Genomic DNA, 24,349 nt, shown 5'->3' on the forward strand with positions numbered 1-24,349 from the left:
GGAAAATCATTCAACGGGTAAGTGGTAATGGAGTCTAGGTAACAAGTAAAAAGTTGGTCTTAGAATGCAGTAGGAAATTTCCTTCACTGCCATGGGAGAATATACTAGCAGACCTGGTGGTGGGAAAGTGTGGTTTTCATTTGATTACTTGGATTTTCTCAAAAATATATTAAGGCAGGTCAACAGCTGAAAGAGAAGATGAGAGAAGGGAGTGCTTGAGATTTGAGGAGATATGATAAGGTGTGAAATTGTTGTCCCAGAGTATGAGAAAGTGATTTTTTCTAAAGAAGTGTGTAAGAATTGCTAGGAAGTCTTGAGAGTTCACTTAAAATCAGTGGTTAAAAATTTAAAGTGAGATGAGTGAGTGTTTCTCTAGCCATATCCAGTTGCTGAGGCAGTGGCATGGAGTGAAGAGGAAAGTGTTGGCTTAACCAGGGTAAGCTAACCTGGACTGGCATTTTGCTGGATGAGCACAGAAAGCTAGAGAAGAGAAAAAAAATGTGCATGAGAGGGAGAATTAGAGTGAGGGACCAGGTAATACATGCTAGGTGGTGAGGGAGGAGAGGGCATAAAGAAAGGTGAAAGCTAGGCAGAAATGGTGAAATCAATGATCTGAGGTTCCAATGGGGCTAAAGAAGTTTCAATGAGAAGGTACTAGAATAAATGATACGAACAGAAGGGAGGAAGTGTTCAGAAAGATATTGCCTGATAGAGGCTTTGGAGAGGGGGCTGCTAATGGCAGTAACAAAGTTCAGAGTATGGTCACGTACCCCAAGGCAGTAAGTCAGCGAGGTAAACTGACAAGCTGAAGATCAGCAAACAAGTAAGATCAGAATCCAGACTAGAACCCACAGTTGTCTGACTCCTACTGAATGTTCTCTCCCAAACCAATGTTAGCTTTTACTTTTTAACCTCTAATACCAGGGCAATGAAACAGTGTTCTATTCAAGATGGTGATGTACATTGGATGAGGAAAAAGGAGAAGGCTCATCTTCCTGGGCATGAGACCTGTTCAGTTGCATTGAGTCCTGTGTTTAGAAAGGCCCCACATTTTCATGTTGTACTGCATTCCATAAATCATACAGCTTGTCTTGGAGAGAAACTTAATGATTTAGGAGAAATGTGTGGGGTTTTTTGTCTCATTTGAGCTGATTTTCCATAAGCCTCACTGTTCTCCAGTTAGGATACCATTAAAATTTTATCAAGTTTATAATGGAAGTTTTAAAGAACCCATCTGTCAAACACTTAAGTTTCAATGTAAATGTTTGTTTAAAAGCACTCGCACTTGATAAAAATCAGCCTGAAGATGAGAAATGCTCTGACTCAGGAAAGTGAATAATTAGTCAACTAAAAAGGAGATAAAAAGGATAAAAAGTGTAGGTCTGGAATCTTAATGTATGTTTGAATGATAGCTTAGTGAAAATATTTACATTTTTATTTCTTATGCTAAATGTGGTATGTGTTTATCATAGTAGGTTTATTTATAAATATAAGCAAGGAGAAACTAAAAATTACCCCAAAATCCTTAACAGGAGTTAGTCACCAAAATGCATAACATTTGGTGTATATCCTTCCAGGCTTTATGAGTGTATTTATGTATATATATTATATTACATAGCTCTGTGTTTATTGAATTATATTTTAAATATCATTTTAAAACTCAAGTTTTGATTTAATAATATAATCTAGGTAGATCTTCTATCCTTGTAATTAAATATTTTCTAAAGTACTATTTCAATATATTTCAATATAATTTCTATTATATGAATATATAATAAACATGTTATCCTTTTTTATTATTTAACATCTATGTTTTTCAAACCTTACTATTATAAATCATGTCAATATGCACATTCTTTGTGCATTTGTCCATTCCTGTAAGTATAATTTCTGGGTCAAAAATGTACTCATTTTAAAGGCTTTTAATCTATGTTTCCAAATTGCTCTTGTAGGGTTGTACTAATTTTCAGAACCTCTCACTAGCATTGAATATTCACATTCCTTTTAAGTTTTTGCCAAATGGACGGGCAAAACCTGTTTGCTCTCATTGTCTTCCTTTGTTCTTAATGAGGTTAAACAGGTTTTCATTTGTTTATTGGCTTTTTCTTTTTAAATGAATGTCCTGTTAACGCTTTTTGGTCACTTTTTTCTACATGGTCTTTGGCCTTTCTCTTATCGTTCTGCAAAATATCTAAATATATTAGGATTGCATTGCAGAGTTTCCTTAATTTGTCAAAGGACTTTGCCAGGGCCCTACCAGTGTATTTGCAGAGCTCTATGGGGTTGTTGTGTTTTTTCCTATGGGAGTAGTTTTAGAATGCACCACTTTTTTTTAACTAAATAAGAAACGCATGGTAACTATAGTTATGATGATAGTATCGATATCACACAAATGAAAATGTCTTGTAACATATCTAAATAATGTATAGCCAAAACACTAATAATAAAACCATTACAAACAAAGTGCTGTACAAGCTCATCAAACATTTCTCTTTCCCATTCATTTCTCCAAATCCTGGCAATGAAATTTACATACTGAACATTCTGTTATTTGGTCTGCTGTCTCAATGCTTTCTACTGTGAGCATTTCATTAATATTCTCATTGTGAGTCCTGTGGGAAACTTCCAGGTTATAAAACACAATTGTATAATTTCACAAGACAACTCATTAAGATGTAGAACAGAATGTGAATGCAAGATTGGGGCTCTGGATTTTAAAAAATTTTTTCTTACCCTCTCCAGTGTAATTTCTTCAAATTCATATTCAATTTCTGTTCCATTGACCTATAAATAGGGAAAAAATAAGAAGAGAACTATTAAATATATGTTGAGGAGGACACAGCTGCATTTTAAATCATGCTTGGGAGTTAAATTTTCATTCTAACTATAAATAACCGCATTTTCTTGATATTTCTGATTGTGCATTTTCATTCAAGTGAAATATAATCCAAGCTATTCTAAAATATATGACTGAGATGCTACAAAAAATAATCAAAGATTATTGCTTCCCTTAGAATTCTGTGATTATTTTTTGTAGTGAGGTGTAATAATACAAAATACATATTGTGAGCTTACAAAGAACAAATCATCTAGGGGCAATGATACAATTACGAGGAAAATAATTTTCTTGTTTTTTAAAAAATGTTATGTTTGAACACTAAAATATGAGCTTAAAAATCACTGATAATGGTAGAACAACATTGTTTCATTTTTGAACAGTAAAATAGCATGAAAATGACTGCATCATGCGAGAAATACCTTTTCTTTAGTGGCTCAAGCTCAGGTAATTCATCCCCATCATCCTTTTATTATCTTTATTGGAAAGCCCTGGACCATATAACCATACCTATGTACCTCAGTAGCAGTAAGAAAAGAGCAAAGTAAGACACATTTTGAAGTGCTTAGTGACAAATTGTTTCAACCATCCAACCAATCCTTGTATTGATTTGAATTTACGGAGAGAAATACATTTTAAATACAGCCAGACACCTTAGATTTCCACCAATGTGCACAGAGGTCGTATGAAACGTTGGTTTAAAATAATCTAAAAACTATTCCTTTCTCATTTTTATCTATCACATAATTCTTCTCCACCAGGCAAAACCTCTAAGCAAGAAAATTCTCAAACTGGTTGTTTCTTATTTCTGATACGTGTCCTGACAACATCATTGGAATTTAGGAAGCAGCCAAAAGGACTACATTTTAACTATAAAGCTATCCTTTTTGTAGGATTCTAACTTACATTTACTTTTCTATCTTTGAAGAATTTACACACAGTACCAGGGAATGAGAGTTCTATGCAAGCAAGGCCCAGATAGACCTAACACAGAGCCTGGAAAGAAAATAATGAAGGAAAAGATAGTGAACAAATGAGTGACTGAACTAAGTAATTAATTTACTTGTGTAATTTATAAACACAGATATTTGTGGATTCTCTTTCACAAAAATATTTGAATGTAGTATCATCACCTAAAGGTGTTATTAAAATTATAACAAGTGAACACATAGAATGACAATGACAATGGACTTTACTTAGGTGTGTCCACCACCCACTCAGAGCTTGTTTTTGATTTTCTAATTACATGAACTAATTGGTGAATCACAATTTACTGTTTTACTACATTATCAAGCAGCCCTAAACTAAATTTGATTTTCTAGGCTTCAGCAACTTAATGACTCACAGAAAAGAACTTGATGATGTCAGAAAGCTTCAGTAGCTTTCTAGAGGGTTTTGTTTTGTATAGGCAAAAATAAAACACACACACACACACACACACACACAGATTTCAAACTCCTTGTATATGTATGTTTCCAAATGAATGATTTTTAAAATAATTTTCTTTGATCGATAGGAAGAGGACGAAAGGGGAAGGCTGAATTAACGAGATATGTTTTCATTCCCTCAGTATGGCTCCATGAGGCTTTTCTTTGCTTCAGTGCTTCTGTAGAGTGAATCACTTCGCATTATTAAAGTGCTGCAAACCGGGAAGAAAAAATAACTTCCAAGAGAGAAAAACACGCCTCTAATAATAAATGTCTAAAGGTTCAGAGTCAAAGAAATTCTGTTAGAAAGTGCTTAAAAGACAGAATATTTTAGTGGCATCCATTGCATAGTTGTGGCCTATCAAAACCTATGCTTGACATTTCTAGGATCATAAATGCTGACTCTTAGAGTTTTAGAAATATTACATATGCATAGCCTAATTGGTATTCCAAAGTTCCCCAGTCAGCTACATAAACTATTGTAGGCTTATATTTACCTCATGGGTCTTTCATTTTCAACTAAAGAAAATAATATCATTTGTCTAATTCAACAGTATCCAGGTTCTTTTCATAAGGAGGGAAGATGCCATCAAGGTTGGAATGTAACTTTTCTTTTAAAACAAAGCATCCCAGCCCGGTGGCTCACACCTGTAATCCCAGCACTTTGGGAGGCTGATGAAGGCAGATCACAAAGTCAGGAGTTCGAGACCAGCCTGGCCAATATGGTGAAACCCCGTCTCTAGTAAAAATACAAAAATTAGCTGGGCATAGTGGCGCGTGCCTGTAGTTGCAGCTACACTGGAGGCTGAGGCAGAAGAATTGCTTGAACCTGGCAGGTGGAGGTTACAGTGAGCCGAGATCGCACCACTACACTCCAGCCTGGGTGAAAGAGCAAGACCCTGACTCAAAAACAAAACAAACAACAATGATGACAAAGCATCCCATGTCTACCACAAGCTTTGGTGAACTTATAGAAGCATGAAGGGTTTTTAGCGTAGGTGAGGCATCATTTCAACCTTTACCTGAGGAGCATTTAAAGCATGGAATCATAGGGGCCAGTGAGGGAGTTCAGAAAAGACATTGGAAAGGCCCTAATCTCTATTCTCTCATTACAAGGAGAGCATGGTCTATGTTCTGCCAAAGGACTTCTAAGACAAGAAAAGGCAAATATCTTGAGGGAAAGAATGAGACAGAACAAAAGAACTTAACAATACCCCCATAGGGCCTGGTGCAGTGGCTCATGCCTATAATTCCAGTACTTTGGGAGGCAGAAGCAGGCAGATCACGAGGTCAGGAGATTGATAACATCCTGGTCAACATGGTGAAACCCTGTCTCTACTAAAATACAAAAAATTATCTGGGCGTGGTAACATGCACCTGAGGCAGGGGAATGGCTTGAACCTGGGAGGCAGAGGTTGCAGTGAGCCTAGATCGTGCCACTGTGCTCCAGCCTAGTGACACAGTGAGACTCTGTCTAAAAAAAAAAAAAAAAAAAGAAGAAGAAAAAAAAAAACCAAAAAGTATACCGCCATCTTAATTTGTGAAAATTTAGTGCCTTTTCAAACCAGTATACCAGTACAGTATTCAATAAGTATTTAAATACTTATTTCAACTTTATTTCTAAATAAACTCTCTAGAGTGGTGTGGTTGCTTACTGAGTGATGAAACACCAAGAGGTATCTACAGTAATTCACCCCTAACTATAATCTTGTGTATCCTCACTCAGCAAAACCAAAACTGTTGTAAATGGCTCCCATCATTTTTGGTTGGTTTGCAAACAATCAATTGCTGTTTGAACTTTCCTTGGTGTCTCATTGTATTCCCGATCAGGTTATCGACACGATTTTCAATTCATGAAGTTCTTTTCCTGAAAAGAGTTCTGCTGAATCCATTTTTTTCTTGTACAGAAACACTTACAGTAATATTTAAGTACCTTGGTCATGTTTTATGCTACTGATAGTTTGGGGCCCAGAGAACTTCACAGTTGGGGGCTCTGTTATTCCAGTTCTAGCCCTAACTGTCACGGCGTCCTGTCCACTTTGAGAACTAGAAAAATAAGAGGATTGACATTTTCATAGACTTGGAGAGTCAGTCAAATAGATTAAACTTTCCAGTGTTTGAAAAACGTGTGTGTGTGTGTGTGCGTATGTGGTGTGTGTGTGTTTAAGATACTTGATTTTTATGAACTTTATGGTTCTGTGGTGACAGCTGGTAGATTTCTCTGGTGGCCGGAAAATCAAACTAATACCACACATTGTCCTGTACTGTTCTGGGCATGTAGCCTTCCTAGAATCATATGACAGTTAAGTAAAGAGAGTGACCCACAGCCCACTCAAATTTAAACTTGGTATTTAAAGCTCTAATTTAATGAATGTTGAATGCATTAAATATTTGTTTTTCTCCAACAGCTTTTAGGTAATGTTACTGCCTTTTTTTTTCTACTTTAGTGACATAGTAACCACTTGCCTGGATGATGATATAATTTGATTTTGAGATATATTTTTATCTCCTGAAAAGAGTTCTCCATAAATAACAAATGTGAACTATCCATAGTTTAATGTTGTTTCATTGGAATCTTAAATAATAATTGCTCTGATTTTTTTTGTTTGTTCTTTGCCACTTTTGTAGTTTCATTAAGGCTAAGGATATACTAAACTCCAAAATGAATAATTTTTTTTTTTTTTTTTTTGAGACGGAGTTTCAGTCTTGTCAACCAGGCTGGGGTACAAAGGTGTGATCTTGGCTCACTGCAACCTCCGCATCCCAGGTTTAAGTGATTCTTCTGCCTCAGCCTCCCAAGTAGCTGGGATTACAGGCGTGCACCACCATGCCCAGTTAATTTTGTATATTTAGTAAGGATGAGGTTTCACCATGTTGACCAGGCTGGTCTCAAACTCCTGACCTCAGGTGATCTGCCTACCTTGGCCACCCAAAGTGCTGGGATTACAGGTGTGAGCCACCATGGCTGGCCCAAGATAAATAAATTTTCATATGTCCCTGTGTCACATATTACAACAAGTGCTGAAACAAGGATATCAAAGCCTTCATTTTTTAGACTAAACACAATTCTACCCAAAGAGCAATTATTAAGCATGCATAAAGTGCCAAGAACGGTGACAGATACTGAGAAAATATTTTAAGATATAGCCATATTCTAAAGAAACACACAACCTTTAAAGAGGCACCAAAACACAAATATATTAAGTCCTCATACAAGTGTGATATCTAATATTTAAAATATAGAGGTAGACTAAATCTGCAGTGCCACTATTGCCACATGCAAGGTATGTGCAGATCTATTTACTATTTGTCGTTTACATAGATTAAGTCAGTAGTAGAGAATATGATAGATGATGTACTAATTCTCCTTATTATAAGTAATCATGATAGAGTAAACAAGGTATACCTCTGATTATTATTGTTTTAGCATCTAGCACTACAACTGAACTTTGGGAGGAAAGTGATTATCATGCAAACTGGGACCACCAGTTCTTATGGCCTCTTGTCACTTCCAGAGTAAGGTGGGGCAATGCCACTTTGCTTCATCCACAGATGCATCATATATTACAGTGGCTAGCAATGATGACTATGTAGTGAACAAGTAGATGAATCAATGAATCAATACATGAGATTTTTAGATGGCTTAAACCTGATCCACTCAAAGAAGACCTTGGTTGCTAATGGGGATGCCATGGCTACTGGGCCCAGGCCTTTTACCATTCCTTGTTTATTTATCCTCATCTCTGAGACTGGCTCCTCTCAGAAGCCCTGAATTACAGGGTCACACCATCATCAAATGCTGCAGCAAATCAACACACACACATACACACACACTCATTTGCATTCCTCTTTTTTAGTACCTTGCCAATATTCATCCGTCCCTTCTTTTGGAGTATCTGTTATAGTAAATATGTCATGATGCATTACTGCTCTTTACACTTGACCCTATACATAGTATGATACTCGGTAGGTAAAACCATGGCTTCCAGAGTAAGAAAAGACGGATTTGAATCCCCTTTCCAACATTTTTGATGAGTGTGAGTTTGGGCAACTTTCTTAATCTCTTAAAACTTCAATTTCTTTATGTGCAGAATGGTACAAACAATAGTTGATTCTCCTATGGTTATTGCAAGGATTGAATTAGGTAATTTATATGAATTATCACACATCTTAAGTGATTAAAGAAATTTCAGCTAAAATCCCAAACAATTGTCTTCTCAGTTCCTACTTCATCAAATTCTTGGTAGGAATAAATAATACTACACATGTTAACAGTCTGGCACAAAGTAGATCTTCAATAATGAGAGCTATTATTATTAGTTCTGGATACAAATCTATAAGGGTCACAAAATTTATTTTATCACATACTGAATGTTTGCTAATTTCTTCAGTAATACATAACTTAAGCAAACAAATTTGTCTTTTTCTATAAAATCCACTAAAAGCCTTTCCTAACTCAAACATCTTTTTCTTGAACCAATCTAAGATACACTGCCTTGTGTGTAGGAATCACCTTAGTTTTTGTTCTCAAATTAGGTAAATGTGGCCTTCACTCAAAATATTATTTTGGCTGTGCGTGGTGGCTCAACCCTATAATCTCAGCACTTTGGGAGACCGAGGCAGGTGGATCGCCTGAAGTCAGGAGTTTGTGATCAGCATAGCCAACATGATAAAACCCCGTCTCTACTAAAAATACAAAAATTAGCTGGGCGTCGTGGCTCACGCCTGTAGTTCCAGCTACTCTGGAGGCTGAGGCAAGAGAATCGCTTGAAGCCAGGAGGCAGAGGTTGCAGTGAGCTGAGTTCACACCACTGCACTTCAGCCTGGGCAACAGAGTCTCAAAAAAAAAAAAAAAAAAAAAATCTCAACTAAACTTTCTCCCAATCTTCTGTAAACTCACTCTTCATTTTAAAAAAATATTCCCTTGCCCAGTATTGATCATTATGTTGCTCTGCTATTGGCACTCACTTTCTTACGGCTATTCTCATAGCATTTCCTACATCCTCATCTTCATGAGAGCACAGGTTGTATATTATCCTTTTTTTGCCCTTGTACCTTCTGGAACCATGCCTTGTTCATAGTAGGTCTCCAAAAAAATCTTTAGACCCAAGTCACCCATGAACTCCAAAACTTGAGTTGTGTTTAAACCGTATCTTTACATAAGTATGGGCAGCCCCTAACAACAGCTGCCCTTTCCCATGAAATATGGCTTGAATTTATCCTCCCATCTCAGGAAATTTTTGCAAATTTTTAAAATAATTTCCAACTTAAATACTGAATAAATTAAAACATCAATTGAATACATTAATTCTTAGTACCTACCATGTACTAGGTATAATGATAAGCACTGGAGATACAAAGATGGGTGAAATATGGTTCCTGCCCTCAAATAACTCAGTCTACCAGATAGAGACAACTGAATGGGAACATGTAACAAAGCGATACCAGTGCTATGGTAGATGTCTATAGACTGCAGCAGCTGCACAGGTGACATAAAGGAGGTAATAGGTGATTTTACCGGCAGTGAGTCAGAAACGTTTTCATAGAGGAGATGGGATGAGCTGAGTATATTCATAGGCAGGTGTTCATGAGAATGTGCAGGCCTATCAAAGCAGAGGCAGCAATATTAACCACATCTTCAGAATGTTCTACTGGAACGAGCACTGGCCTTAGAGTCCAAATGCTTGCATTGTACTTTTGAGTCTGTGATTTCACATGCTAGGTATAACCTTGGGCTTGTCATGATGCTTTAATTTTCTCATGCAGACAGATAACCTCTGAGGTCCCTCCCAGCTCTGACCTTCTAGCAACAGGGCTTTTCTTCCCATCTACTGCACCTGACCAATAGTTATTGCGATTTTTCTATTACTCTTTATTCTAAAGATCCTAGCTGGCAACCCATAATTTTGCCAGGTGGTATCTCTCTGACAACTGAATATCTCTGTCTTATCTCTTCTCTTTAATCTATAAAAGGCCTCAACAGGGAGGAAACTAAATAGTAGTATCACTTTCCATCTTGGCTCCACTCAAGGACATTACTATTAGCATGTTTTCTATTTCTACTCCTCAAAGATCTCAGGTTTCTGGGGGGAAAGAATAAGTAGCTGCTTCTCTCTAAAAAGGAAAAAAAGGTAAGAAAGTTTTGCTATACTTCAGTCCAAAAGAAAAAACTTGAGGAGGCTGATGTTCTTTATTTCCATCTTTTTATCATATTTCACTACATTTTAAAAATTTGTATAAATTTAAGGGGTATAAGTACAGTTTTGTTACATGGATATGTTGCTTAGTGGTGAAGTCTGGGCTTTTAGTGTAAGGATCACTTAAGGTACATTATATCTATTGGGTAATTTCTTATCCCTCATTCTATTCCCACCTTCTCATCCTTCCAAAGTCTCCAATGTTTATTATTCCATACATTATATAGCTCCCACTTATAAGTGAGAATATGTGGTATTTTGACTCTGTTTCTGAGTTATTTTACTTAAGATAATGGCCTCCAGTTCTGTCCTTACTGCTGCAAAAGACATTATTTCATTCTTTTTTATGGCTGAATAGTATTCCATTGCATACATGTACCAAATTTTCTTTATCCAATCATCCACTGATGGACACTGAGGTTAATTCCACATCTTTGCTATTGTGAATAGAGCTGCAATAAATATATGAGTGCAGGTATCTTTTTGATATGATGATTTATTTTGCTTTGGGTAGATGTCCAGTATTGGGATTGCTGGGTCAAATTTTTCTCTGCTGAATATATGAAAATCAGTTGAGTGCTGAAAAAGTGAAAGGCATTCCATCAGAATATAGGCTCTAAATAGGACAAGACACATTACAAAAGCCCGAGGCTTGCATTAATACAACTAGATTGTCCATCACCTTCTTTAACTAATGTCCCTTCTCCTAGACTATCTTCACTAAAGATAGTGACCAAAAACAGGTCCCCTTTTCAAGTTATGAGACATTATCACACAGAAATTAAAAGCTTAGATTCTAGAATCTAAAAGACCTGGATTCCATAACAGTTCTGCACTTACAAGCTGTTAGAATCCATCTTTGTTATGAATTACACACATTTGTGTAAGCGTCAAAGTTACTTATTTAAACACTTAGTAGTAAGCAAAAGATTTTCTGCTTAAGCCTTGTTGAGAACCTGTTTTAATGTAAAGTATACATCCAGTTATTTTATGAATACTATGAAGTTATAATGAGGCTGGTTTAAAATATGCATACTATTATAAAAAACTCATCATAGTTCATTATTCCTTTCTTTTAAATAAACACTCACAAGCTATAAAAACAATTATTGATATTCTTAGTTAAGATTCTGAGTTTGGTAAGACCACTATTCCTATTATTCACCTGAATTTGTTCTACCAGTAAACTCTAATTTCAAGTTAAAATTTCTAATCTTAATTAAAAAACTTCTGAGCTCAGCAAATGCTAAATTATAGCTTCTACCACATAAAAAAATTAAATCAGTATACTATAATTTGTTCCATTCTTCGTACTTATTTATTTATTTATTTTTTTATGAGGTAGAGTCTTGCTCTGTTGCCCAGGCTGGAGTACAGTGGTGCAATCTCGGCTCACTGCAACCTCCACCTCCCGAGTTCAACCAATTCTCCTGCCTCAGCCTCCCAAGTAGCTGGGATTACAGACACCTGCCACCATGCCCAGCTAATTTTTGTATTTCTAGTAGAGGCGAGGTTTTGCCATGTTGGCCAGGCTGGTCTTGAACTCCTACCTTAGGTGATCCAACTGCCTTGGCCTCCCAAGGTGCTGGGATTACAGCTGTGAGCCACTGTGCAAGGCCCTTAAATAACTTTCTTTTAAAAAATGTTATCTGCCTTTGTTATGAAGTATTTATAACACACACAACTTTGGGTCTAGAAAAATAACCACAGACTTAATAACTATTATGTTTTTTTTTATTTTAATTAGAAAGCACAGGTTTTTTTGTAATTGGTAACTATTAGCTATAAAAGTGTAATAAATTTTTATCAGTATTTCTGTCAGAAGAAAAAAAGAAAAATAGCTTAGGGTTCTTATATGTATAAAATAATTATTTTCTATATACAAAATTGTCTTGATTAAAGGCTTTTGTAACAAAGGAACAAATATAGTTACTTAGCATGTGCAAAACTGGATTTGCCCCTGATTTGGAAGGAACCCATTTTCTCTCAGCTTTGCTCCCTTGTTTTGCACCATGTGCAGGATGGAGAATAACAGGTGGTTTTAATGCATTCACTTGGCTCCAGCCTGATGCAGGCTGTTTTGTTCTTTGGGTTTAAATATTTCATGAGTTTGTACATGCTCTCTGAGAACAGTAAATGGCTTTAAGAACACAATTGATCAATGGTTGTAAGGCATCATGATACACAAGGTTTTTTTCCCAACAAATCTCCTCTCTCACCTCACCACCTGTCTATGCAAATCATGTGGTCATTTGCCAGCAAGTGTCCAAAAGAATCAAGAACTCAAAGCACATAGCCAAAATATTTAGGGAAATAAAAACTGAGTGCTAAGCCAAAAGACGAGACTTTACAAATATGGTGATCTATCCAGATAGTCAAGAATATTTTCTTTTACTTGGGTATAATATGACTGTATCATGAGGGAAAATATCAATGTTCTCCACTTCATCCCCTCTCTCTCCTCAGTCCTCTGCAGTTTTTGTTTTGTGTTCCACTATTACACAAAAGTTGAACCCAAAATAATTAACAAAAGCCTTTTCACATTTAAATACAACGATCTTTCCCAGTCTTCATTCGCCCTGGCTTTCATAGAGTATTTGGCACTGGAGTGACCACCCACCACTTGCAAGTTCCCTTCCCTTCCCTTCCCTTCCATCACAGGTTCTATCCTTGCTAGTTTCCTCCCTACTGCTCTGTCCACAGCAGTGACGATCATTTATTTTACTCGTGCCAGATATGAATATTTGCCAAGCTCTGTCCCTTGTTGTTTTTATAATCTACCTGAGTTGTCACTTCACCCCCCACCCCCCGCTTTTTTTTTTTTTCTGAGTAAATACTTAAGTATTGCCCTGGTCTCAATACATCTAAAACAGAACTGATCCTCTTGCCTAATTGTAACCATAATTTCCTTCAGTCTACCAGTCTACTTTATATCTCTGTTAAGGAGATTCTTTTTTTGTCATATACATTCTTTACATTTGTTATCAATTCCCACCATCCTATTTCATGTCCAAATTATCACTTTCTTAAGAACATTGGTATAAATTCCTAAAAATATTTATTCCCCTATTGATTTTCAACATCAATCTATTCTTCATATCCTTAGAGGTTTATTTTCCTAAAATGTTTCATCATGGAATTCTGCTGCTCAAGTAGCTGCAATAATTTTTTAATCCCCAGAGAACATTTCATGCCATCCACCACCTGTCCCCAACCTACCTTTCTAGCTAAATACCCTGTTTCTCATCTTCAAAAACATTTTCTAGCCAAGCAATTGTGCTGAACACCTCCTCCCTTTGGTATCTTTACTAATGCCACATACGCTGCCTTAAATACCTTAATTCAACCTATGTTTATTAAAATTCTAATTAATGCAGAAAAATATTTTTGAATGCCTAAAATTTCCCACGTGTGAGGTTAGGTCCTAGGGCTATCGTGGTAAACAAAACAAGGCCTCTGCCTTTACGGAGCTGCGTTCTACTGGGGGTGTGGCAAGCTTCCATATTTACCAACCAAAGACTGTCTTGTCCATTAAATCAAAAATATTTTTCTTATCGATACCTTGGAAATCATAACTCTGTTATCTGCAGAAAAATGCTAATAATAATAAAAATGATAACTATTACTACTGCTGCTACTATTGCTACTACTGCATTTTGTTAAATATGTACTACATGCCAGACACTACCTTAAGTTCATCTAATAATTATAACAATTTTGAGAGCTTAGCATTTTAATGTTGATTTTACTATTAAAGAAGCTAGTTTCAAAGTTAAACAATTTTTTCAAGGTTATGCATTCACAAGCAACATGAAACTAGGAGAATCTTGTTCATCCTCATCGTTACTTAGTGACAGAAAGTATATGCTCAATATAAGTTTGTTGAACAAAATTAGCAAACGAGTGCCTATAAGGATGGAGAAAGAAATGGAAATATCTAGTGTCTGAATCCAGTATCTGATATTAAAACACTAATTTTTCTTTCTGGTCATACATAGCAGAGCACCTCTCTTACTATACTTGTGGTCTTCCTCTTGCCAGCTTCTTGTATTGTCATTTCTCTTCCCTGACATACTGTCCTCTTGCACAGATGGGGCACTATCTTTTAGATTTGTGTTTCTTTTATGACACCTATTGTAATTGAACTTATATTTGCCCATAGTAGCCGCATTATAAATTGCTATTGAAGAAATAAATGGATTGACTCTTATGCTAAGAGATTTTTTACTTGCTGTATATCTTTAAAATCCCTTTTATTCAAAAATCCTACCACTGTCACTTTCCAAAGGAGTAAACTGCCTTAATTTCTCTCTAATCATTTTACTTCAAATCCTGCTAACAATGAGCTGTATCCCTTTTCATCTAAATATAGGTCACCCTTTCAGCAGCTTTCAAGATCAATTCATCAATCAACAAATATTTATTGAGTGACTACCCCCACCTTCTTTGCTATCTCATATAATCTCTTTTCATCCCATTTAAAAAGCACATCACTATCTTCACAACCTTGGAAAAAGAGCTATAGAGCCACATCGCCCTGCTCTTTCATCTGAAGTTCTGTGATTTTGGAAAAATGCTCCAGGCTGCTTGTTACAACAAAGGTCACACCAATATTTCCAGATCAGCTACTAAGGGAAAGCATTCTGCTGCTTTATTTTTATTTCACCTTTTTCAAAGTACTTTAGGACCGTGACAAGGACTGCTTATTAATAGGTTTTGCCCCCTACCCCATGTCCAACCCAGCTGATAACATAGAAATGGTAAGGTTTAAAGTTGTTTATATCTAACATTTTTAGACTATGCTAATAACAGTATTATTAATTTTCATACTATTTTCACATACATCATTGCATTGGATTCTTATAATGACTGTATATATTTCGATATTTTAAAAAATTTCCTGCAAGCAATAGCCATCAGTTTCCTCCACTTACTATCCCCCTCCCCCAGCAGACATGTACATACATGCCACACTGTTCTCTTTTAAGAAAGATGAAGAGGCAGAAATTAAATATGCCAATAGCAGACCTAGAAAAAAACTTAAATAATTGTAGTTAATATTTCTGAAGATTTACTATATGCTAAGCAGTAAAGCTTATATAATATATATTTACATATAATTATAGATAAGTATATTTCATATATAACATATAAGCTTTACCGCTTAGTGCATGTATATGTATATATACACATATACACATACATATATGCACGGGGAAGTTGTGTTCAATATTTATACAGAAGACTTGACTTACCCTGTTTTTCTCTGTTAGATTCAATTAACTTAGAAGTCTAAAGTGACAAAAAAGTATAAGCAATATATTTTTCAAAGAAAAATGTAGAAATTTCTACATATCTATTAGTGTTTCTCAGACTTGATCCAGGAGTTTGAAAGGGGTCACACATATTGAAGTTGTGATTATTATAATAGCTAGTCAGATTAAGGCATTCTGGACTCTGAGTTGTATGCACCAATTCTATCTCTAGAAGTCCCAGAGATAGAATTTCTCTATCTCTGGACACCTTTCTTTGTTGACCTTTAAGTATCCTGTCACAGCGTGAACTAGGACGCTGATAGGATAAGTTTCTAACAGTGCATGCTTAAGCATAGCTCACCACTGCTTGCTTGCTTGTTCACTCTCTCTCTTTTCTTTTCTTTTCTTTTCTTTGTATCTTCTTGGAACAGGAAGACTCAAAAGGGTACCAGAAAAATTTTCACTTGCATTGTATTAACTAAACTACAGATACACTTTTAATATAGTAAACAAATGTTAATCAGACAACAAACTTTTAGCAAAAAGCACCAAGGATTGAAAGCAGTTGGTAGGACAGGGAGAAGAGATGGAAGAAAACTAAAATTTTATTTTCATCATACTCTTCTTTTTCTTAATGATCTTCTGCTTAGGATCATTTTGCTTGCCAAGTTTTCCCTGTATAATTCCTACTCAGCCTTTAAAAAAATCTTCCATGATTCTCCTCTCCTTCCATCTAATACCACCACAAACCCTGCCTTTCTTTCTCTAGTCCTCCTACACACTCTCATACACACATATGCATGCACACACATAGATAGGCCAGGCTCTGCTAATGCTGTTTCTCTGTGTTTATAGACTACTTCTGTAGATTCTTTTTGCTCTGATTATATTATCAGGCTGTGTTAAATATCAGCTCAAGCTTTGGATTCAGTCAGACATGTAAGCTAATCCTAAATTGGCCTCTTATTAATTTTTGTGACTTTAGAAAAGTTACATAGCCTGAGTTCCTCCTCAGTAAACTACGATACTAGTTATACTTACTTCAGTAAGGTTGTTAGGGATTATAAATGAAGTAAGAAGCAAAGCACAGTTCTCAACTGCTCATACTCTAGAAACATTTCCTACGTTTGACTCTGCCAGTTAAGAGCTGTGATATATCTGCCTGAGTTTTCTCATCTGTAAGTGGGGTTAAAACGAATATCAAGGGTTGTGAAGTTTAAATGAATTAGTAAATTAGTGTAAATTAAATGAATTAGTAAATTAGTGTAAATTAAATAAATTAGTAAAACACTTGGAACAGTAGTCTAGCACATGATAAATGTTATTATTACACTGTTCATTATTATTATAGAATGGTGGAATAGGGAGCTCAGCAAATCCTGTCCCCAAAGAACAACTTTAAAGCTGGGTGGAAATTGTCAACAATAGCCATTTCTGGACTTTGAAAACTGACTAAGGACATATAGCAAAATGATTGATTAAAAATGATTGATTAAAAAAAAAACAACTGCTGAATGTTAGTTAACAACGGTGAGATTCTGTGTTGTTCCAGTCTGGGGCTGCACATTGCCCCATCTCTCCTCATCCCACAAAATTCTGTGGGTACAGTAGTTCTACCAGCAGAAAATGCTATGAAAACCATCAGCTTTACTGCCAGAGGGGACCAACTTCATTTGGAGCAGAATGTGGGAAAATCCCATGCATAGTTGTTGAAAACAATAGTGATTTCTGTGGCAAACATCAGAGAAAGCAAAAATGGAAGTAGTCTAAGGTTACAATACTGGCTGGTGCAGTCAACATGCTGTCTACAGTAGCCAGAAATTAACAGAACAATTTGGGTACTTAGAGAGGTATGTTAGGCTTTGAGAGCTCCTATATTTCCATGGCAGACTGGAAGTTTGAGTGCGTATGAAAGGTCATGCAGGCCGGGCGCGGTGGCTCAAGCCTGTAATCCCAGCACTTTGGGAGGCCGAGGCGGGCGGATCACAAGGTCAGGAGATCGAGACCACAGTGAAACCCCGTCTCTACTAAAAATACAAAAAATTAGCCGGGCGCGGTGGCGGGCGCCTGTAGTCCCAGCTACTCAGGAGGCTGAGGCAGGAGAATGGCGTAAACCCAGGAGGCGGAGCTTGCAGTGAGCGGAGATCGCGCCACTGCACTCCAGCCTGGGCGACAGAGCGAGACTCCGTCTCAAAAAAAAAAAAAAAAAAAAAAAAAAAAAAAAAAAAAGAAAGGTCATGCACATCCTCAGGGGACTACAGAAGGTCCTAGCAATCAACACATCCCTGTCTGAATGTGAGACCTTGCACAAATGCACAGGAGATAGGAAAAGGAAGGCCTATTCGAAAATAAAATCTCAGGCCAAGTTGTAAGCTGCTTGAATGTAAACACATTCCCTGGCCCACTCATAAATCCATTGGTGAAGGACGGAAGGCTTACTGGCTCAAGGTGTTTCAGCAAAACCTTTCACCAATCACTGGCTCACCATCTAGCTACATTGATCCAAAGGCACTGCTATAATGCCAGACATCAACAACATCAACAACAACAACAACAGACAGACTCATCAGAGATATCAGGAGCTATATATTGCAGGGGAAACAGAATCTACAGATATAGCATGTGACTAAACTAACATATAAAAACCCCCAAAATCTGGAGCCAGTAAGAGAGAAGAGGGCAAATCAGAATCTCTAATTGCTTTTATCTTATATGTTAGAGTTTTTAAAAAAATATAGGAGACATGCAAAAAAAGGAAAGCATGATGATCCATAAATAAGAAAGTAGGCAATAAATAGAAGCTATTTCTCAGGCATTCTAGATGTTGGAATTAGCTAACAAAAACATCAAAGCAGCCATAAATATGTGCAAAGAACTAAAAGAGCCATTTTAAAAAATTAAAGGAAAGTATGACAACAATGACACATCAAATGGAAAATATTAACAAAGACATTGAAATTATAAAATAAAATCTCATGAAAATTTTGGAGTCAAAAACTGAAATAATAAATTTGCTAGAGTTGGGGACTGATGGCCTACTACATAAACAGCTTAGAAGTTGCCATTCTGTTGTAACAACAAATAAAAAGCTAAACAAACTGACAAATCAACTACTATTGTTAGATCCATCAGAGAAGTTAAGTTACAAGGCAAATCACTGTCCCCAAAACTAGAGATAGTTAGACACAAAGAATCACCAATTATCAGAGCAAAAACCAATGGGCAGATACCTCCTTGGGAACCAGTGCCAGGGTAGAAAAACCTAAACTATAATTGATGAATTGCTAAAGGCTCAATGTGAACAACTCTGAGAGTCATAAACTCCAGGGGGACCTGTCATAGGGCTGCCACACTTTTCTGAGTTTTACCGCGAAAAGCTCTATGAGGCCTTCACATTGAATATTAGAAGAAAGTCTACTAGTGCTTCAGGCAGGGAAGAGGAAAAGGAATCATTTTGAAGTTAGAGCATTCAGTGCCTCTTAATAAAGGCTTCCCTCAGGAGAAACTACTTACCTAACCTATCGGGGTTTTATCAGGGCCTAACATAACTGGGGAAAGGGAAATACCCAAGTCCAGACCCTCTAGCCATCCTGTCTCACCTAAAATTGGGGGTAAGGAGGACAACAGAGAAGCACTGGTGAAATTTACAATCCAGATAGACAAAATCACCAAAATGCTGAAACCTAATCACAGGAATAAAGCATGCTTTCCTCCCCAATACCTTAACACTACATTACCAAAGATCTATTCAAAGCAGCTCTTTTACTTAGTTCATTATGTCATTTTAAACAAAAAATGACAAGACATACTAAAAATTAAAAAAATACAGTATGAAGGGACTCAACAAATATCATAACCAGAGTCAAATACGGTGGAAATGTTTGAATTATGATTAGTATACGAAAGGCTTTAATGAAAAAACTAGACAACATGCAAGGACAGATGAATAATGTAAGCAGAGAGATAAATTCTAGGAAAGAATAAAAATGGAATGCTGGAGGTAATATAGTAAAGAAATTAAGAATGCTTTTGATGGGCTCTTTAGTAGACCTTACATGGCTGAGAAAAGAATCCCTTAGTTTGAGGTTACAATAATAGAAACTTCCAAAATTGAAAAACAGAGAAAAAAAGACATGACACAAAACAAAACAAAATAAGCAGTAGAGAATATTTAAGAAATGTGAGACATCTACAAAGGTGTAACATAAGCATAATAGAAATTCCGGAAGGAGACAAAACAGAGAAAGAAACAGAAGCAATATTTGAAGCAAAATGACTGAGGATTTCACCCAAATTAATGTCAGACAACAAACTACAGATCCAGGAACCTCAGAGAATACCAAGCAGAATAAATGCCAAAACAAACAAACACACAATCAAACAGAAAATCCTCCTACTCCCAATAAATTACATCTAGGCATATAACATTCAAACTTCAGAAAATCAAGGATCATATATATAATCATATTACATATACATATGATTATATATAAGTGAAATGAGTAATACAAGAAACTGTATGGAGGAATTGGGAATACTTTGTTATAAGATACTTATACTATTTGTGCAGTGGTGGAGTGTTATTTGAAAGTGAACTTGGATTGGTTGTAAATGTGTAGTGCAAATTCTATGGCAACCATCAAAAAAGTAAAAGAAGAAGTATAATTGATATATTAACAAAGAAAATAAATAATATAAAATGCTATTTAAAACCAAAAAAGGCAGAAAAAGTGTGGAAGACAAAATTAGGATGAAAGAACAAGACAATAATTAGAAAATGGTAACAGATATGGCAGATATTAATCCAAGTAGTAAATACATCAATAATCACTTTAAATATCAATGGTATAAATACATCAATTCAATAGCCAAGATTTCAAAGTAGACTAGATTAAAAAGCAAGACATGACTGTATGTTGTCTACAAGAAAAACACCTCAAATGTAAAGAGAACTATAGATAAAAAGTAAGTGAATGGAGAAAGATATATGGTAATAACACTAATCAAAAGAAAGAGGGAGTAGCTATATTAATTACAGGCAGAGCAGATATCAAAGCAACAAAAATTATCAGAGATAAATAGAGGCATTATATAATAATAAAGTAGTCAATACTTGGAGAAGATGTAACAATCCTTAATATGTATGGGCTGAACAACAGAGTGCCAAAATACATGGGGGTAAAATCCTATAGAATAGCAAGGAGAAATAAATGAATCCACTATTGTAGAAAATCAATATGGAAAATCAACAAAATCCTGGCTACTTTTTGAAAAGATTAATAAAATTGATAAGCCTCTAGCTAGGCTAACTAAGAAAAAAAGATGAGAAAATTGCTAATATTAGAAAAGAAACAGGAAACATCACTACCGATTTCATGGTCATTAAAAAGATAAGAGAATATACTGAATAACTTTATGCAGACAAATTTTATAATCAAAGTGAAACGAACTGTTTTGTTGAAAGACACAATGTACCACAACTCAAAGAATATAAAATAGACAATCTGAATAGGCTTATATCTATTGAAGAAATTGAATCAATCATAACCTTCCCAAACAGAAAGCATCAGGCCCAGATGGGTTCACAGGTGAATCCTAACAATCATTTAATGAATAAATTACACCAATTCTCTATAATCTCTTCCAGAAGAGAGAAGCAGAAAAAATACTAACTCATACTTTCTAACTCATAAAATTTTCAACAACAAAAGTGAACTATACTGTTAACTATGGACTTTGAGCGACAATGATGTGTCAATATAGGTTCATCAGTTGTAACAAATTTACCACTCAGTTGGGGATGTCAATGCAGGTGTGAGGAGGGCCTGTGTGTGTGTTAGGTGGGGAGGAAGTATATGGTAACCCTTTGTACTTTCCATTTAGTTATGCTATGAACCTAAAACTGCTCTTAAAAATTTTATTAATTAAAAAAATTCACTAGAGCAGCTCAACAGTAGATTTGAGTTGACAAGAAAAAGCATAAGTAAACTTGGAAATATATCAATGGAAATGTTTCTAAGTCAAGACTGCTAAAAACAATTCAGTCTTTTGTTTACTTGGGATTTTCTTTATTTCCCTTTGAATTTTGAAGGATTGTTTTTCTGGATCCAAAATTCTTGGTTATCAGTTCTTTTAGCATTTTAGATATGTTATTCCAATTGCCTGTGGCCATTATTGTTTCTAATGATAAGTCAAATGTTAACTTTATGTAGTTACCTTCTCTGTGATAAGTTGGTTTTCTCTTGCTGTTTCTAAGATTTTATCTTTGCCTTTCACTTTTGTGCATTTGAATACTACATGTGTAGTTGTGGATCACTTTGCATTTATCCTGCTTAAAGTTTGTTGAGTTTTTTAAGTATGTAAATGAATGTTTTTCATCAGCTTTTGGAAGTCTGGGGCCTTTATATTTTCAAATAATTTTTCTATCCATTTCTTTTGTTTTTATTTCTCTGTACTTCCATTATACATATATTGGTGTGCTGTCCCACAGCTTTCTGAAAATCTATTCATTTTTCATTAAAAATGAATGCAAATGTAAACCTAAGAGAGCTGGAGCAGCTATACTGATATCAGACGAAGTAGAATTTAGGACAAAAAAAGTCTTACTAGAGACAAAGAACATTTATAATAATACAGCCAATTCATCAGAGAAAGAAAATAATTACTATTAATAGTAATACCATATAATAGGTATTCAATAAATATTTGTTAGATTGAAGTTTGTCAGACCTAAATCTTTCAGGCTGGGCAAAATCCTAGGGGCATTATGAACAACCTCTAATACCCCACAGAGTTCTACGAATATTAGATAAGTTAGCATACGATCCGTCTCTGAACACTCCTCCTGTTTAGATTTCCAGTTCGCATTATAGGCTCCAAATATAATAAGAATGAAAGAGAATGGATTTTTTAAACAGTATATTTATATAATCGATTTGCCAACATTATCAGCTTATTAAAGTAGTAGTATTACGTTAAACATTGAATTAAGGCTGGAAAATTATTTTTGAACCAGAAATAAATAAGCTTAGGTAAGTGAATGGTAGCTAAAAATTACCTGCTGGTAGCAAAGCTGTAAGTATAATTGCTAAAAATATCTTTCTAAAAAGATTTATGTACCTTTCACAGTTGTCCATCTCAACTGGCTTTTAATCTTGTAACCAGAAAGAAGTATGGTAAGTGCTAAGGGCATTAATAAAGTTCACTTGACACTGATGTTTAACGAGTTTGCCAAAATTCCCAAGGATAACTTTTAAGTACAAAATAAATTAAATATTATATCTTTATATAAATATATAAGTATATATAAATATAAATTAAAATTGAGATGCAGACATTTCCTGCTGAAATAAAGTGAGAAAGTGATAGCATTATTTCTTACTAAAAATTGGTAATAACAGAGCTGGTATATCTTTATTATATTCATTATTGTGATAATACTTTTCCAGTTATCTAGACTTACAAAAGAAGGCAAATAAAATGTGGTTTCTACTTCCAGAGCATATATTTAGTTGTAAAGGCTCTTGAAAGTGGTTTGTCAATTTTCTTTGAAATCAAGGAGCTTATAAAAATTCAGAGGCAGTATACTTCTGTGGATTTTCTCCCTTGTCATCACAAGGAATAAAAGAAGCATCCCCCTTGTTTGAGTTAGAAATCAAACCTTACCAAGGACTGTTTCACCCAACTGCTGTTTTGGAATTTGGACATCTTAGAACCAAAAGAGAAAATGCATTTTACACTCACAAGAACCGATTTTTTCTTATGTCTAGCTCCAAGAAAAATTTTCCCTCAGTGTTGCTAAGTATTCCTGGTATTGTCATCAGTAAAATCTGCTCATATGAATAGGATTTTAGGGTAAAAAAAAAAAAAAGACTGCTTTACACCTCTTGTCTGTTAAAGGTAATGATGGGCATCTGGATGAGAGTTAGTGGTAAAGACCTTCAGGCTACGTAAAACCATTAATCAATAGAACAGGAATATTCCCTGGCTAATTTATCTGACTGTTTTAAACACAGGACTAAAAAATAGGAAGTGCTCAGCATAAGGGAAATTGCCTTGGCAACATGGCATGTATTCTTTTGGAGAGATTTGTAGAAAGACTCTAAAATGTAACCACTACTGCCTGAAATCTGTGCAGAATGCCCACAGCTTTCAATTTTTCCCAATATCAAATAGGATACAATTATTGCTTCTGGTTTCCAGTCAACATTCAAATCCATTTGAAAGCAGATTCCTATAAAGTTGCCTCTATCCAAATATGCAAAGTGGTCTTATGAAAAATAACATTTATAACCCAAGATCCAGTTACCAGAGCACGAAACAGTTTTAGCAAACTTGAGGGAGCCACTTAGACTTCAAAATATAGTTATACACTTTAGGTGTATATGTTTATATGGGGGTATATGCAAGGAAAAGCATTTGAATACTCAATATGCTTGTCTATCTAAAACTCTGAATTTTAGGAAACTAACAATTTAGAATTTATTTTTAACCTCTCATTTACAGTCACAGTTTTAAGTAATAAGCATTAGTTTTCATGATTGCATCTCCAGATGCTCTCACATACATTATCTTACTATGAATTAAGAATGATTTTATCTCCACTTTAAATATGAAGAAACTGAGGCTTAGAGA

General features: G+C 35.4%; 1 protein-coding gene across 36 annotated transcripts in view; it reads right to left on the minus strand.

Annotated features, from left to right (window-relative positions):
• The window catches only part of LOC105468849 (discs large MAGUK scaffold protein 2), a 2,241,192-nt gene that overhangs the window by 697,738 nt on the left and 1,519,105 nt on the right, over nt 1-24,349 (minus strand). For all 36 annotated transcript variants that reach the window (XM_024788717.2, XM_011719263.2, XM_011719258.3 and 33 more), the window contains one exon: nt 2,734-2,784. In XM_024788717.2, the coding sequence (XP_024644485.1) occupies nt 2,734-2,784 (51 nt within the window). The remainder of the gene's footprint in view (nt 1-2,733; nt 2,785-24,349) is intronic.

This window comes from Macaca nemestrina, chromosome 12, assembly GCF_043159975.1.
Source record: "Macaca nemestrina isolate mMacNem1 chromosome 12, mMacNem.hap1, whole genome shotgun sequence".
NCBI classification, from domain to species: Eukaryota; Metazoa; Chordata; class Mammalia; order Primates; family Cercopithecidae; genus Macaca; species Macaca nemestrina.